The sequence below is a fragment of the Mangifera indica genome, chromosome 6 (assembly GCF_011075055.1).
Source record: "Mangifera indica cultivar Alphonso chromosome 6, CATAS_Mindica_2.1, whole genome shotgun sequence".
In the NCBI taxonomy this organism is placed as follows: domain Eukaryota; kingdom Viridiplantae; phylum Streptophyta; class Magnoliopsida; order Sapindales; family Anacardiaceae; genus Mangifera; species Mangifera indica.
Window position 1 is genome coordinate 4,322,875 of NC_058142.1, and position 17,196 is coordinate 4,340,070.

Below are 17,196 nucleotides of genomic sequence, written 5' to 3' on the forward strand. Positions count from 1 at the left end.
AAGTAACTTACTACTTAATATTTAAGAGTTTAATTTTGTGTTGTAATTTTGATAAAATTAGTAGGTAATTTACGTTGAAGCGTGTGAGGCTGGGAGTATGTTCGAAGGACTTCTTCCAAAAACTTGGAATATTTATGTAATGACAGCATCAAATTCATCGGAAAGCAGCTGGGCTACGTATTGTCCTCAATATCCAGATGAACATAGTACTTGTTTGGGCGATGTGTTCAGTGTTTCTTGGTTGGAAGACAGGTTGGTTTTCCTCGAATTTTTACGATTATATTTTCCGAATTGGGTTATTATCGTTCATCCCTTCAAAAATCGTTTTTTTTTTTTTAACAATTTGTAGAAAGTATTCAAACCCCATAATACATTATTTAATTATAAAAATATTAGTTAATTACATAGCTTGGATTTAAGTTTGTGTCTGATGTGTTGCTTTATTTAGAGTTGACTAATTTTATATATAATTTGTATGCAGTGAGAAACACGATTTGTAGATGGAAACCCTGGAGAAACAATTTCGAGTGGTATTTATAAACTTGAAGTTTTATTTTTTAATTTTTCAAAGATATTTTTAAAATTGATTTAATTGTTAAATGATTTTATTATTTATGTTATTTGATTAATTTATAAAAAATAATTAAAATTACAAGTGAGAAAGAGAACAAGAGATACTTATAAATTCATGGGTTCTCATGTAATGAGATATGGAAGTGTAAAGGGAATTCAAAATGATTCAGTCTCCACTTATTTTGGAACAAATCCGCATAACTTCACTTTCAGGACTCAAACCTTTTCTTCTTTGCCACCAAAAATCCAAGTTCTTGACCAACGTGATGCCGATCTCAATTATCTTCAGCACAAGGTTTGTTAATTTAATTAATTATTTCTTAATTAAATTGATTAGCAAATCAACCTAGTTATGAAATGATTGTTAATTTTCAGTTTATACAGTTTAATAAAGCACCTAAAGGTTCTAATGAGAAGATTGAGGCTCAAAAACGATTTAACGAGAAAATTTTTCAAAGACAACGAGAAAATCTCAATATTCAACAAATTTCAACAATTTTATTTGGCCCTAAAAATGGACAAAATATGATGCAATATGTTTGACCTGTCGGGCAACCTCTTGTCAACAATTGGGATTGCTTCAAAATGCTTGTACGTGCCCTTGTTTTCCTAACAAATTATATATTATAATACGTGTGTGTATATATATAGAGACACACACACATATACACATACACACACACACACATATACACTTATATGACAGAGCATAATATAAGTTGAACTCAAATCTAGTTTTATGTATAATATAATTTTGTGTATTTGTTGATTAGATGGGACTTTATGAAGAGCATTGTGGAAGTTTTTAACATATGGAAAGAAGTATGCACGAGCAAAGGCAAATATGTGCAATTATGGGATCAATAAAGAGAGGATGATTATGGCATTAACCAAAGTTTGTAAACCAAACTGATTAAAAACCATTTACATCAAAAACTATTTCAATAATAAATATTTGATTTCTAATTCAATTTCTTTTCTCCCTTCATCTTCTTAATTACTCTTATGGTGTTGCAACAAAACTCTTTTTGTATCTTGACATAAACTCAGAGTTCTAGCATAATAAAACCACCACAATTGTGTTGCAGTGACACATTTTTGTATCACAGGCATCACAGCATGAGTCCGCCAAATTTGGTTGTGTCGCAGCATAACATATGAAAAAACAATTTTGATTTTACGCACGTATATCATTACAAGCAATTTTTCTTATGCTCAATATATCAACCACACATTCTTTATTATCAATCAATTGGCTTATTTGACATAACAATAGTTGTAATCATGTTTTTTGACATACTCTAAGAAAATCTTACAATTTGGAAGAAGGGGAGATTTTCACTTACCTTTTTGTAAAATCAACAAGGGTGTACCAAATACCAGTCATTTAAAATAAATCTATCACCCTAACAACCTCAATTTCACACCTCTAGCCCCACTTTCAAATATCCTTTCCAATTGATCCGAATCCCTAAATAAAAAAATTGGGCCTTTACAAAATTAGCTTTAATTTAATTTCAAACATGAAATAGGGCTCTAAATTCCCTTTGAGCTTTGCTTCAACAAACACATGACCTTCTCTATGAGAGAGAGTCTTTCTGGACATATTATATCCAATAAAATTTATGTATCGATTGAAGTTAATTCCCCCTTTTATACAAATCCCTCTATTACACAAATCTCTTCAATTATCCTTATTCTCAATTTAATCCTCTTAATTAACAAAAATCTTAAAACTAAAATATCCTTAGAACGCACATGACGCGTGGGTATTTCATTTCCTCTCTCCTTATTGGAATTTTATCCTCCAAGTCACATACACTCACAACAAAATTTAAGACCTCCAATATATGTAATTGTTCTCGGTTACCTTTGGTGTCACTGGTTGAAGGTTAACAATAGACAAATTACCAAATATGTTTTAATGTAATAGTAGGTGAGTATGACACCCTAAACAGTGCTACAGTCGCAATAAAGAGCGATCATTTTATAGTTGTGAATATTGAATTTATAATACATACTTTTTATTTAATGCATGTACTCCACTCTACAGCCTCAATACATAGTGACTGACAATATCTACATTATAGTTTTACACTTTAACCTTTTTTTTTTTTTTTTTTTTTAATTTCTTTGAATCTCATAAAGAGAGATATTGCCATGTTTGTAACTGAAACTTACATCATTCTATTATGATAATTAATCTAATATTTTGTTCTTTGTTTGGTCTTTTCTTGTAGAATTCAGCTTCAATTCCCTATGGAAAAAGAGAGGCACGTTATGAGAATATAGATAAGACAACTTTCCACAACTGCAAGTTAATACCATGTCAAGTTAGATTGAGTGATGATAAAGTCAAACATTTATTCAAAATTGTTATATCCGAGGCACTGTTGATTTCATTTTTGGAAATACCAAGCCGTGTATTTGGTGCTTCTACTTGCACAGAATTCATTATTTATTATTATACCTTGGGTATAGTTTGAAACATAAATTTAAAAGTTCAAAATACCAAGCAATTATTTCTTAAATATGAACCCAAAGAAAGAAAAAGACACAAAGCCTAGTCTATTAACCATATCAATTACTATAATGAATCATGTTGATTTTTTTTTTTTTTTTTGGGGCTATTGGGGGCTTCAAATTGGGATATTGATGCAGAACACTACTATAAGATTACTTTCTAGTGGAATGAGAGTCATCACAGCACAAGCTAAAATAAACGAGAGTGAAGAAAGTGGATCCGTATTTGCTCATTGCAATTAATTTAACTGAAGAAAATTTGAATTAATTGAGATTATTTCTATTAATCATGCAATAAACCATCATTAGATTGAGATATGCCTTAAATTCGTACAAGATTATATTTTTATTGATTGTTTTACAAAGTGTCAGTTAATCCCTCATACCTTGAAAAATTTTTAGTTTACTAAAACTTTAATTAACTCTTTAAATTTTATTTTTGTGTCTACCATTGTTATATTGATTTATTTTTCAATTTTTTAAATAGTTTTGTTATACATGACCATTTGCCAACCTAAAATGCCGTTTATTGAGGGAAGTTGCGTGGATTTGTGTAAGAATTTGGATTGATGCGTCCTTAACACAATAAATTACAAAATGGGATTATATTATCAAGATATGAAATCAAGAAAATGATATGTCATTACTATCATAAGAAAGTTTCATTTTCCTTAATCAAGATTTAATTAAATTAAGCACTCACAAATCCTTTTGACGGCAAATCGATTAGAATCTTCTCTTGATAAATATGGTTCATAACAATTTATGAACATTTTTTTTTAATTCATGGAAAAAGGACACAAATTTAATAATAATCCAAAAATTAATTAATAATATATCAGGATAGTGTTAAATGTTGAGCTTAAGGAAGAAATCCTAACGCTAACAATGAATAAACACTGACAAAAGTGAATGATTGGAATATAAATATAATTACAATTTAATAATACAAATTATAAATGGAGGAGGTTTAAAAAAAGAACTTCCAAAATGGTTAGAATTAAAGATAATTGAAAATATTTGGTAATATTCTCGGAAAAGAAAAAAAGTTATATATGGCCAGTAACTCATGATAAATCATACATATACAATCCAAAATTAACCAAAAAGAGTAACTTTAATTTCGATGCTACTTTGGCATTGTAATTAAACTCTAAATCTCGTAAAAATCCTAATCTAAAATAAAAAATTTCAAAATATAATATTCTCAAAATAACAGTTGTATTTATGAGTGACTCATAATAAAACCATAGCTATATATCCCACAATTAACCCAAAAAAAAAAAACCCGAAAAAAGCATGAATACCAAATATTAAAAAAAGAAAAAACTATAAGTGTAATGTAAACAAGTGAAAGATTTTAACTCTCTATCTTCACCTTGTGATAAAAGCTTCAAATAGCTAGTTTGTTCAACTTGAATATATTAATAGCTTAAAATAAGATCTCTTTTTCTTGTAGATCTTAACATTTTCTTTTTTGGGTGCAAGACTATTGAACCAAATTTCTTATACAGGGCAGATATTGAACAGTTTTCAATTAAAAATATTTATTAATATGTAACAATTATATAAGTGTTAGCCAGAATTACCTTGTAATACCTTTCTGTCAAAACTTTCTGAAGGCATTGTAATGCCTAGCAACTAAATAACTTTCTGAAGGCATTTATAATAAATAATTATTTGGTAAGTGCACCTGAAAACCATGTGTTAGAATATATATTGTTAAGGCATTCATCAATATGTGTAAATTCAGGTTAAATTGGCCTATGGTTTTTAAGTAACGCCTCCTCAACACTCATTCTATCCTTTCTGTCAAAACTGTAACCATTTGCATGCCTTAAAACAGATAACAAAGTAAACCCACCTACTATAAACAATTGTTATACATTAATAAATTTTCTTAACTGAAAACCCATTCTATATCCGTCCTATATTAGAGAATTTTCAATAGTCTTGTACCCAAAAAAGAAATAGTTAAATATTTACAAGTAAAAGAATTGTTATTTTAAGGCATTGATGTATTCAAATAGAAAAGGCTAGCTATTTTGAAGTTTTTATCACTAGTTGTATCAAAAGATTGTATCTTGTTCATACCTTATGCGAAATGAAGATAGAGAGGTAAAACTGTTAAAATCGTAACAATTTGCATGTCATAAAATAAACAATAAAGTAAACCCTCCCTCTATAAATAATTGTTATATAATAAGAAATTTCCTTCCTTAAAAAGTTATTCTTTTTTCGGTAAGTAATTGAAAAGTTATTCAATATCTGCCCTATATAAGAAGATTTTTCAATAATCTTGCACCAATAAAAGAAATTGTTAAGAATTACAAGAAAAGAATATTTTACTTTAAACCATTGATGTATTCAGTCGAAGACGCTAGTTATTTTGAAGTTTTTATCAACAATTGCAACAAAGGATTGTTTGTTGTTCGCACCTTATATGAAATGAAGATAGAGGGGTAAAATTTGCTAAAACCATAACCATTTGCATATCTTGAAACAAACAAGAAAGTAAATCCACCCACCATAAATAATTGTTATATAATAATAAGTTTCCTTAATTGAAAACCCATTCAATAACCACCGTATATAAGAGATTTTATTCAATAATTTTGTACTGTAAAAGGAAATTGTTAACATTTACAAGTAAAAGAGACCTTATTTTAAGTAATTGATTGTTCAAGTTGAAGAGGCTAGCTATTTTGAAGCTTTTATCAAAATTTTCAGAAAAAGATTATTTCATGTTCACATCTTCAACGAAGTGAAGATGGAGAGGATAATTCTTATTATTTATAAATATAGGACCTAAAATAATTGACCAAAACGTCAAGGAATTAAAGTCTTCCACTCAAAATTTGTCCCAGTTTAGTGTAAACAGCTTGGTTTGTAACTTAGCAGCAAAGTTCTCTCTTACGAGCAATATATATAAATATATATGATTATTTGCTTCTTCACTTGCGCGTTCACTTAACAATTTCTTTAATTCTTGCTTACGATCAATATATACATATCACAATGCATTCTTCTATTCTTGCTGCTATTCTTCTCCTTTGTCTCCTAAGTTTTACTGTTGAAAGTCGAAAACTCCACCGCACAGATAATGAATCTAGCACCAATGGCACCCAAGGAGTAGTTCTGATCGCTGGATGGCATGGTTACGAAAAGTATAGACATCAGGTATATTTATTATTTTTAAGTATTATATATATGAATAAGAATAACAAATAATAATTCATTCGATTAACCTAAATTTAATTTTGCAGGCTGATGTTCGCCATGCATACCAAATTCCGAAGAGCAGAGGATTAAAGGATGAAGCTTTGTCTGCAACAGAAGCTGATTTTAAAGTTATAACCGTCATGAAAGACGGGAGTGGCAATTTTACAACAGTGACTGATGCATTAAACGGCATCCCAATGTCAAATGCAAATAGAGTAATTATTAAAATAGGTGGAGGTTTGTATTGGGAGAAAATCACCATTGATAGGTCAAAGAAAAATATAACATTTTATGGGGACCCAAATGACATGCCGAAAATAAGTTTCAATGGGACAGCTGCTGACTATAACGGCACCCTTAATAGTGCTACAGTAGCAGTAGAGAGTGATTATTTTATGGCTGTGAATATTGAATTTGTGGTACCTACTTTTCTCTACTTTACAGTTTCACACTTACTGACAATATATGCATTATAATGTTAGACTTTAACTTTTTTTTTTTTTTCATTTTTTTCTCTCTTTTGAATCTCTTACAGAGAACTATTATGTATGTGACTATAATTAACTTATATCATTCTATTGTGGTCATCTTAATTTTTGTTCTCTATTTGGACTTTTCTTATAGAATTCAGCTCCAATGCCGGATGGAAAAAGAGAGGGTGCACAAGCAGTTGCCATGAGAATATCGGGAGATAAAGCAACCTTCTACAATTGCAAATTTATAGGCTATCAGGATACATTATGTGATGATAAAGGCAAACATTTATTCAAGGACTGCTATATCTCTGGCACGGTTGATTTCATTTTTGGAAATGGCCAATCCATGTATTTGGTACTTCCACTTCCACACCACTCATTATTATTATTACACCTTAGGTAGTTTAAATATGTATAGCTTGAAACATAAATTTGAAAGACAAAATATCAAAAGAAAGAAAAAAACACAAAACCTAACATGTTAACCATATCAATTACTTTGATGAATCATATTGATTTATTTATTTATTTATTTTGTTCAATTGGAGACTTAAAATTGGGATGTTGATGCAGAACACTACTTTAAGATCAGTTTCAAATAAAACTGGAGTCATCACAGCACAAGCTAGAAGTAACGAGAATGAAAAAAGTGGATTTGTTTTTGTTTATTGCAATGTAACCGGCACTAATGAAACTGAACTTGGTCGCCCGTGGAAAGAGAAAGCTAGAGTGATTTTCGCTCACACATATATGGATACTGTTGTTAACAAGGAAGGATGGTCTGACGGCATGAAGGCGGGCGAACACAAGTATTCACCTCGATCGTTATTTCCCATAGTTTATAAGGATATGAATTCATAACAAATAAAGTGTTTTCTTATTTGAAAATTTTGTAGGTCTCCTTATTTTGGAGAATACAAGTGTTGGGGACCTGGAGCTAATTTAACTGGCCGAGCCAAATTCGTAAAAAATCTAACTGATGAAGAAGCACGTCCCTTTTTGAGCATGGCGTTCATTGATGGAGACAATTGGATTGTTCCACCTCCTATGGTGCCCTAAACCAAATAATCAGTAAAATCATCACTAATGTATCGATGATTGTAATAATTATTTGACAAAATTTTAAGTGCCCTAAAACTTTTGTATAACAATAGATTTGTTTTTGAGTGACAAGAAACTTGCATAGCTATAAATTTGCTCAGTTCCTCTCCTCAGTTAAAGACAAAAACTAAGCATGCGTTATGTTTATAATTGAATGTCCGTCTTTTGCATGAAGAAAAGAACAAAATTTTATCTTTTCCTGTAAATAAGAATATATCTCGGAAATAGCCTCCGCCATGATCTTAACATTGCAGTCGTGCTAAACAGGAGAGTCTTAATGGGGGTAATCTGTCACAGTACCAATACGAATTCTTCGCTGCCCATTGTAATGACACTAAAATTTGGTGAAAACTGAAAAGAAAAGTGTAGATCGATTGAAGAAAGTTGAAGAGCAAAGAAAGAGAAACCCTAAGTATATGGAGAGAAAAGAAACGAACTGAAATAGTGAGTAACCTCTGATTTTATTAAAGAATGGCAAAAGTTACAGTGCTTGAATTACATTTGAATTTATAAACCTTTGAATCTGGTGTGGCAATCTTGGTGAAATGCAACAACCACAATTGATCTTTTTACAGAGAAAACACACTAAAATTGATTCTAAGCCGTTGGATTTTACAAACTCAGTCGTTAACTAACCACTAGTTTGCTGCTGAAAGGCTTGTACCTCCTCTAAACAGGCATGAGCTCCACAGGCAAATGATTTGGAAAGTAGCAGCCCTACAACACCGAAGGAAGAAATCAATTTTATGGTAAGTTCAAATTACAATCAAGAAGAAAAAATTTGACCACCGGAATAAAATTTTTAGAATGTAAACAACAATCTTGAATCACTAAATATTGCCTTTTCGAGCATCAAGGTTATCAAGTTTATCCTTCACTATCCTTTAGACTGCAAAATAAGGGGACAATCAAGCAAATAAAACCATATAAAAATGGTTGTTAGCAAGGTTTAAGTTTAAGCCTTTGGCATGTTTATAAAATCTTAATTTAAATTATTTAAAAAACATTAATTGTTATCATCTCAACGAGACTAACCATAGAAATAGCGTTAAACCTATTCTACTATAAAATTTTCACATAGGTGATTCATTCTACCATCTATGGTACTGTACATAAACTAATAGACGTAGTCAGACTTACATTTACAAGAATCAAAATGGCATTATTAGGCACAGCAGCTAAAGGAATGAACTCAGAGTTTGTCTTATCATTGCTTGCAACACAAAAAAGTATACTTGAGGGTAGTTGATTCTTCGAGACAAAAACTAATCACTTTCATGACAGACTTTACTTTTACTCAGTCTTTAATGATGTATTTATTCTTTGGTCAAATTGAAAAAATGATCAAAGATCAATTAATTTAACAAATAATATTTAAATGTTATGGTTTTTGTTTGATATATATGTCAATTCCAACGATACCAATTATCTTCATCGTCATATTTCTAAATATTGTAAAAATATTCCACATGACTTGAGAGGGTAACAACAAATTTTCTTTACTAGATTACGATCAGTTGACGACTCCAGTGTAACATGTATTTTGGGCAGTTTAGGGCATGTTGGAGAAATGAATTTTTTCATTTACAATTAAAAAAAAAATATGAGTCTATAGTCCTGTATGTTATAGTTTTTTACCAATTTTTTTGCATATATTAAAAATAAAATTTTAGAATAAATGATATAAAACCGTGTTCAACCAATATTTAAACAAATTTCTAGGTCTACCCCTAAGTCTGATATTCGTAGGAATTATAAACTGATGAAATTAAAAATTATAAAAGAACTAAATAATTTTTATGATATTATTTCAATTACTTCTAATTATAATTAGAACATTGATACATTTGCATAATTGTTTAATACGTTGATTCTAATTAGAAGTTGTGTAAAAAAATTATTGTGTTTAATTCATTAGATCACTAGAATATTCTCATTCTAGCGTTATTATTTATCAAACATTAACTAATATTTTTTATGAATATAAAATTAATAATACTTTTTAATGTATAACTCTATTTTTACAATTACATTAGATAATGCAAAAAATAATAATAGAGTAGTTGAATTAATATTGCATTTAATGGAAAATTATTTCATATTAAATGTGCAAGTCTTTTTATGAATTTAACAACTTAAAATAGTTTGAACTTAATAAAATATCAAATAGCAAAATAAGAGATGTCATCCCTATCACACATGATAGAGCCCCTGAAAACAGTCACCGATCAATATTCATCACATGTATAATTTTATATAATATGGTATTTATTAATGATACTTTTAAAGAATATAGATATAGTCAAAGTTTTCAAAACCAGACCGGGATAAAAACCGTTTTTAAGTATTGGTTTCGGTCAGATTGGTTCGACCGTTTGAACTGATCGGTTGGATCGGAGTTACAGTTTAGTCATAAAATCTACATGTATACGTTGTTGCTTTCCTTGCTGCTTCTCATACAAATACTCTTTAAATTTGAGTATATAATATTGTTTTGTTTCTAATAGTATTAGAAAATAACTTATTTTCTAATCACATTATGAAGTTCACTATACAAAAGCCTTAAGCAATTCACAGAAGTTCACTGTTCACTTCACATAGTTTTAAATTTGAAACTTTCAAAAGTTTTCATAGCCTTAAGCAATTGATTCAAAGAGTTTACAAAATCTTACAAAACACCAACTTCCTGTCATTGTTTGAGAAGTCGCCAGTCACAACAACAACAACGGAAACTAGTCGTCTTCAACCATCGTCTGAGCCGAGAACTCGTCGTGAAACTTGTAAATATAGTCGTGAAACTGCTACCTTGTGAGCCTACAAACCAACACTCCTCGGTGGCAGCATCGTCATCGGCTGTTGTATTTAAATCATCGTCGCCAAGGAACAAGAAGTTCATCAGAGAAATTCGTCTGCTACAGCAACTGAGAATTGCGTCTGCGTGCGCTAGAAGGAACAGGGAAAAAAAAGAAAACAGTGTTTTATATGCAACCTTGAACCAGGATCTGACTGGACCGGGTTGGACCGCGGTTCAAGCAAGAACCAGCGGTTCAACCACGGTCCAATCTGATTTCAATTCCAAAACGGTTTTGCCTTCATCAACGCCCGACTACAGTGCCGGTTCACGGGCCAACCGGTTCAATCGGCCGGTCTGGTTCAATTTTTAAATCCATGGATATAATAATGTTTTTCAAGATATTTTTGGACAAATGGAGGAAAATTTTTAAAAATATTGGAAGAGGTACCTTTTTGTTTCAGCTACCATTTTATATCCTAGGGCCACATTCTTAGGAACATAACATTGTTTAAATGTTATAAATAAAAATTTATTACAACTGAGCACTAGTAAAATAGAAAATTTTCAAGATTTTTTACTTAGAATATCTAATATTTATGAACATAAATATGGAAGGATGTCACATACTTTTGAACCAAAGGCAAGTTCAGTGGTTCATCCAAATGTAAGTCACATGTATAGTTTATCTTACCCAAAGGTAAATAACATATAGGTCAAAGCTTAAATTATAGTAAATTTTATAATTTTATTAATATTGATCATTATTATAAAATTATGAATTGATATGGTGACACATTTGATATTTTAACATGGTGGAAAGCACAATAAGAAAATTATCCTAAACTTTCGGTCATGACACATGATTTACTAAAGCCTTTGATGTCTACTATAACATTAGAATCAACTTTTAGTACAAATGAATGCACGTTAAACAACAAACAATCGAACTTACACTATAACATAATAGAGGCAATCATTTGTATGAAACATTCAGTGACAATTAAATTCAAATTACATAATCAAATAGTAGAGAATATATTTGAAGAATTTAGGAATTTAAATGTTGAAGATTATTAGAAATTATATAATTCAAATTTATATTTATATATTATGTAAATCAATTGATTTATATTATCTATGATTTTTTTAATAATGTAATCATGATGTTCCTCCGTCACAAATGAAAAATTATCAATAAAAATTTCAAAGTATTGTCATCGACTTTATTAATTTGAAAATAAATTTTATTTAATTTTATATGATCATTAAATTAAAAATAATATTTTATTGTTTAAGTAATGAAGAGGCCCAATAAAAATCCCTAAACTGACCCATTAAATGTTTGGCATGATAAGACCTCATAAATTGTAAGTCATGTAGTGGGCCTTAATTTTTTTACAGGCCAACCTAGCTCACAAAGCTGGTGACAATGTAGGCCTTGGCCAAGCCTACTTATAGTGTGGGTCTTGGCCAAGCCGGCACAATGGACTATGCCAAGTTAATTTGACATGACCCACAATCATGTATAATTTTATAAGTCAAAAATGAATCTTTTTTTTTTTGAGACTTTAGTGCCCTCAGTTTTTAATATAATTAATGATTACTAATAACTTTTTTTTTGGGTAAGTATAATTAGTAAATAGTAATAACTTTCTAAAGGCATTTATGATTAATAATTTTATTTGGTAAGTGTACCTGAAAACCAAGCGTTAATAAGGCATCAAAATTAAGGCATTTGTCAATTTGCAATAAATTTACACCTATATAAGAGATTTTGTTCAATAGTCTTGCAGAGAGTGTTAAAATTTACAAGTAAAAGAGATCTTATTTTAAGCCATTGATATCTTCAAGTGGAAGAAGCTAGCTATTTTGAAGTTTTTATCGACACTTAATCAAAAAATTACTTTTTATTCACACCTTATGTGAAGTGAAGATGAAAAGGTAAAATATGTCACTTGTTTATATTACAACTCAACTCTTCTATTTTCTTTATTTTGGTGTTTTTGAGAATTTTTAAATTTTGTTTTGATTAATCGTGGGTTATATATGTATGATTTTATTATGAATCACTCACAGATACAATTTCTATTTAGAGAATATTTTTCTATTGAAACTTCTTAATTTAAATTAGGGTTTTTAGGAGATCTAGAGTTTAATTGCAATGCCAAAGTAACATAAATAAAATTAAAGTTGATTTTTTGTTTTGGTTTAATTTTGGGTTATATATATATATGGTTTATCATGAGTCGGTGGCCATATGTTACTTGTTATATATATTCTAAAATATTTTCTATATTATTTATTATATTAATTAAAAAGAAATTATTTTTATATTATTTATTACATCATCTTGAACCAATCCCCTCCAATTAGAGTGTATTACCAAACTAACATGAATAATAAACACTATATTATTATTAAACAAGACAAAACTATAGAAAAAGAAAAAAAAAAACCCTCAAAACAATAGTACTAGTGATAGATGCACAAATAAAATTTAGAAAGCCAAAATGAGTGAAAGTAAAAGTTAAATATAAAAAAAATAATTAAAAAATAATGAAATTTAAAGAAGTCTGTAAAGTTTTAAATATTATGATATTCTTCACAATTAATAGAGATACGCTCAATTAATAGAAGATATCTTAAAATTTTCTTCAGCATTAGAGTGTATCCCTGTGAATCCTAATAACCCTTAAGAAAAATGGATAGTTAAAGGGTAGAATCAGAGCATTTAATGATGAAATCTGAATGAAGGATACTTAAGTCTGTAAAAAAAAAAAAAAAAACTCCAATTAACCAATTATATAAAAATTTGTTAAATTTAAGAGGATTAGTCTTATTATTTTAAAATATAGGACCTAAACTAATTGACCAAAACGTCAGGGATATAAATTCTTCCTCTCAAAATTTCTCCCAGTTTAGTTTAAACAGCTAGATTTGTGACTTGGGAGCAAAATTTTTTCTCTCTCTCTCTACATATGTGATTATTTTTGCTACTTCACTTGCAGGTCTGTCACAATGAATTCTTCTATTCTTGCTGCAATTTTTCTCCTTTCTCTCCTGAGTTTTGCTGTTGAAAGTCAAAAACTCGATCACACAGATAGTGAATCTACCACCAATGGCACCCAATGGGCTGTTCTGATCGCTGCATCAAAGGGTTACATAAACTATAGACATCAGGTTAATTTATTAATTTTAATTATCATATAAATTAGAATAACAAATAAAAAATGATTTTGTTAGCCTAGATTTAATTTTGCAGGCTAGCGTTTGCCATGCATATCAAATTCTGAAGAGTAGAGGATTAAAGGATGAAAATATAATAGTTTTTATGTATGATGATATTATTCATGCTGAAGAGAATACAAGGCCTGGAATTATAATCAATAAACCAAATGGCACTGATGTTTACCGTGGAGTACCCAAGGTTTGTTAAATTAATTAATTAAATAATTAATTTTGTTTTTTAAGTGATTTATAATTTTTTAATGTCATTTATGTACAGGATTATACTGGTGAAAACATTAATGTCAACAATTTTCTGGCTGTTATTCTTGGAAACAGAACTGCTCTCACTGGGGGCAGTGGCAAGGTTGTAAATAGTGGCCCAAATGACCATATTTTTATATACTACACTGACCATGGTGCCCCTGGGATTCTTGGTAAACATATTTTCCATTTCTATATTTTAAAATCGTGCACGTCCGCATCAGAGAATGTCCATTTTTTTAACGTCTGCATGTGTTACAGAAATGCCTTCTGGTGTTCTTTACGCAAAAGACCTGATTGATGCATTGCAGAAGAAATATGAGGCCAAAGCGTATAAAAAAATGGTAAGTTATTAAGCTAGTAATTACTTGATAATTAAGAGTTTAATTTTGATAAACTTAATAGGTAATTTACGTCGAAGCATGTAATGCTGGGAGTATGTTCGAAGGACTTCTTCCAGAAACCTGGAATATTTATGTAATGACAGCATCAAATTCATCAGAAAGCAGCTCCGCTACGTATTGTCCTGACTATCCCCCTGCTCCAACTGATCTTGATACTTGTTTGGGTGATTTGTTCAGTGTTTCTTGGATGGAAGACAGGTTAATTTTCTTTGAATTTTTACGATTATATTTTCCCAAATGGATTTCACTCAAAACTAAAAAAATAAATGGTAGTTACACCTCTGATCACACTTTTAAAAGATGTTATACTAGCATAGTTTTAAGAGCAATATTATATATATTTATTTTAAGTATACAAATATATATATATACATCGTGTCATTATATAATTAAGCATTATTTTATCTTTAATTCAAAATTATTTAATCACATGATGACATATTTGTATACCTAAAGTGGGAGTATATAGTTTTATTGTATTTTTTAGGCCAAAGGACTTGTTCCCACCAAAGTATGCTTCATTTCCAAGTTCTCACCCTTTAACTTTGAAAATTTCATTTACCTACTCATAGATTGTTAAGCTTGTTAATTTTAAGGGCAAAATTATCATTTTATATATAATATTAAAAATAAACTAAGGATTTTATCTTTTTTTTCTTCCTAAATTTTAAAAACTACAATTTTCTCCCCTAAGCCAAGTTTTAAAAAATCATATTTTTCCTCTAAAAAATAGTTAGTTTTTAGGATTTTGGGGGGAAAATGAGATAAAATTTTAAGGGATTAGGATTTCGTTAACTTTAACCATTTATGGGTGAGTAAATGAGATTTTCAAAGTTAAATGGTGAAAACTTGGGAATGCAACATACTTTGGTGCGAATAAATCCTTTCGGTTATTTTTTATACATAATTTGGATATACAGATAATAGGTCATCATATAATTGGATGTTACTTTACATTTAATTCAAAATCACTTAATCACATAATGATACATCATTTGTATATTAAAAATATATATGTATAATTTTACTGCTTAAAAAATCATGGATATCAAAAGAATTAATAGAGTTTTGGCGTATAAATTATTAAAATTTTGCCTAATTGTTTAGTTTCTGGAGTTAAAGTTTCTGCCTGATGTGTTGCTTTATTTAGAGTTGACTAATTTTACATATAATTTGTATGCAGTGAGACACATGATTTGCAGAAGGAAACCCTGGAGCAACAATATCGAGTGGTATTTATAGACATGAAGTTTTCTACTTTAATTTTTTGAAAGATATTTTTAAAATGACTTGATTTAATATTTATATTGTTTGATTCATTTATAAAAATAATTAAAATTACAGGTGAGAAACAGAACATTATTTAGTGATGAATCCATGAAGTCTCATGTCATGAGATATGGAAACATAGAAGGGATTCGAAATGACTCAGTCTCAACTTATTTCGGATTGAATCCACGTAGCTTCATCTTCACTGCTCAAGTCTCTTCTTCCTTAGCATCAGAAATTAAAGTTCTTGACAACCGTGATGTAGATATCAATTATCTTCAGCACAAGGTTATTTAATTTAATTACTTAAGTCTTAATTAAATTAATTAGTGAATCAATCTAGTTATGAAATTAGTATCAATTCTTTATTTATGCAGTTCAATAAAGCACTTGAGGGTTCTAATGAGAAGATTGAGGCTCAAAAGCGACTCAATAAGGAAATTTCTAAAAGACAACGAGAAGATTTTAATATTCAACAGATTTTGACAATCTTATTTGGCTATAAAAATGGACAAAATATAGTGCAATATGTTCGACCTACCGGCCAACCTCTTGTCGACAATTGGGATTGCTTCAAAATGCTTGTACGTGCACTCCTCCTAACAAAACATATATGGTTGAATTTAATAAGTATCGATCTCAAATTATATTATAGTTTTTTTTGTATTTGTTAATTAGATGGGACTTTATGAAGAGCATTGTGGAAGCTTATCAACATATGGAAAGAAGTATGCAAGAGCAATGGCAAATATGTGCAATGTTGGGATCAATAAAGAGAAGATGATTATGGCATTAACCCAAGTTTGTAAAACAAGTTGATGAAATATCATTTACATCAAATACTATTTCAATAATAAATATTTGATATCTTATTCAATCTCTATTTTGCCTTCATGCTCTTGATTGCTCTTATCATATCACGACTAACTCTTTCTATATTGTGACATAAACCCTCAATTCTAACAGGAATAAAGCCTCCCACAATCGCGTTGTAACAACACATTCTTATGTCACAACATAAGTCTCACAAATTTAGTCATATTGTGACATAACTCTTCTTTTTATTGTGGGATAACTCTTAATTGTTTTTATGGTATCGTAATAAGAATTTTCTTGAAGAGAACATGACCAACGAGTTAGCTAGAACAATTTAAATAATAACAAAGGAAGTTATCTGAGCAAAACCCTATTTATTATCTTAATACCCCCTAGTGGTATTCTTTCTTTCCATGAGAAAGGGTTTGATTGTTGTAGTTAAAGTTTCCCAAACGCATCAAATGAACTTTCCAACGGGCCAAGAAATAAGTAAATGTATCATTTGATCGCTTGTGAGTCCAGCAAACTC

At 29.6% G+C, this 17,196-nt stretch overlaps 3 protein-coding genes across 3 annotated transcripts; all 3 read left to right on the forward strand.

Moving 5' to 3' along the window:
- Positions 1-61: 61 nt before the first annotated feature.
- LOC123218107 (vacuolar-processing enzyme-like) lies at positions 62-1,544 on the forward strand. The gene is made up of 4 exons (XM_044639330.1): positions 62-252; positions 482-530; positions 787-868; positions 958-1,544. Exons 1-4 carry the CDS (start codon positions 198-200, stop codon positions 1,114-1,116), a joined length of 345 nt encoding a protein of 114 aa, XP_044495265.1. The 5' UTR covers positions 62-197; the 3' UTR covers positions 1,117-1,544.
- Positions 1,545-5,955: 4,411 nt separating this feature from the next.
- Positions 5,956-7,945, forward strand: LOC123218104 (putative pectinesterase 63). Its single transcript, XM_044639325.1, has 5 exons — positions 5,956-6,276; positions 6,363-6,737; positions 6,943-7,149; positions 7,368-7,603; positions 7,691-7,945. Exons 1-5 carry the CDS (start codon positions 6,115-6,117, stop codon positions 7,851-7,853), a joined length of 1,143 nt encoding a protein of 380 aa, XP_044495260.1. The 5' UTR covers positions 5,956-6,114; the 3' UTR covers positions 7,854-7,945.
- A 4,604-nt stretch (positions 7,946-12,549) lies between these two features.
- Positions 12,550-16,728, forward strand: LOC123218103 (vacuolar-processing enzyme alpha-isozyme-like). The gene is made up of 10 exons (XM_044639324.1): positions 12,550-12,630; positions 13,698-13,869; positions 13,952-14,116; positions 14,195-14,351; positions 14,440-14,522; positions 14,584-14,780; positions 15,766-15,814; positions 15,927-16,139; positions 16,229-16,435; positions 16,530-16,728. The coding sequence occupies exons 1-10, from the start codon at positions 12,623-12,625 to the stop codon at positions 16,668-16,670; spliced, it is 1,392 nt and encodes a 463-aa protein (XP_044495259.1). The 5' UTR covers positions 12,550-12,622; the 3' UTR covers positions 16,671-16,728.
- Positions 16,729-17,196: the final 468 nt, after the last annotated feature.

What these genes read in the sequence shown, in the direction of transcription:
- LOC123218107 (XM_044639330.1), top strand. Translation starts at nt 198, where the DNA reads ATGAACATAGTACTTGTTTGGGCGATGTGTTCAGTGTTTCTTGGTTGG. An exon ending in TGGAGAAACAATTTCGAGTG is followed by an intron (nt 531 to 786) that starts GTATTTATAAAC and finishes CTTCACTTTCAG; the next exon opens with GACTCAAACCTTTTCTTCTT. An exon ending in TCAATTATCTTCAGCACAAG is followed by an intron (nt 869 to 957) that starts GTTTGTTAATTT and finishes CAGTTTATACAG; the next exon opens with TTTAATAAAGCACCTAAAGG.
- LOC123218103 (XM_044639324.1), top strand. An exon ending in TTTACCGTGGAGTACCCAAG is followed by an intron (nt 14,117 to 14,194) that starts GTTTGTTAAATT and finishes ATTTATGTACAG; the next exon opens with GATTATACTGGTGAAAACAT. An exon ending in GGGATTGCTTCAAAATGCTT is followed by an intron (nt 16,436 to 16,529) that starts GTACGTGCACTC and finishes TTTGTTAATTAG; the next exon opens with ATGGGACTTTATGAAGAGCA.
- LOC123218104 (XM_044639325.1), top strand. Translation starts at nt 6,115, where the DNA reads ATGCATTCTTCTATTCTTGCTGCTATTCTTCTCCTTTGTCTCCTAAGT. An exon ending in ACGAAAAGTATAGACATCAG is followed by an intron (nt 6,277 to 6,362) that starts GTATATTTATTA and finishes TTAATTTTGCAG; the next exon opens with GCTGATGTTCGCCATGCATA. An exon ending in ATGAAGGCGGGCGAACACAA is followed by an intron (nt 7,604 to 7,690) that starts GTATTCACCTCG and finishes AAAATTTTGTAG; the next exon opens with GTCTCCTTATTTTGGAGAAT.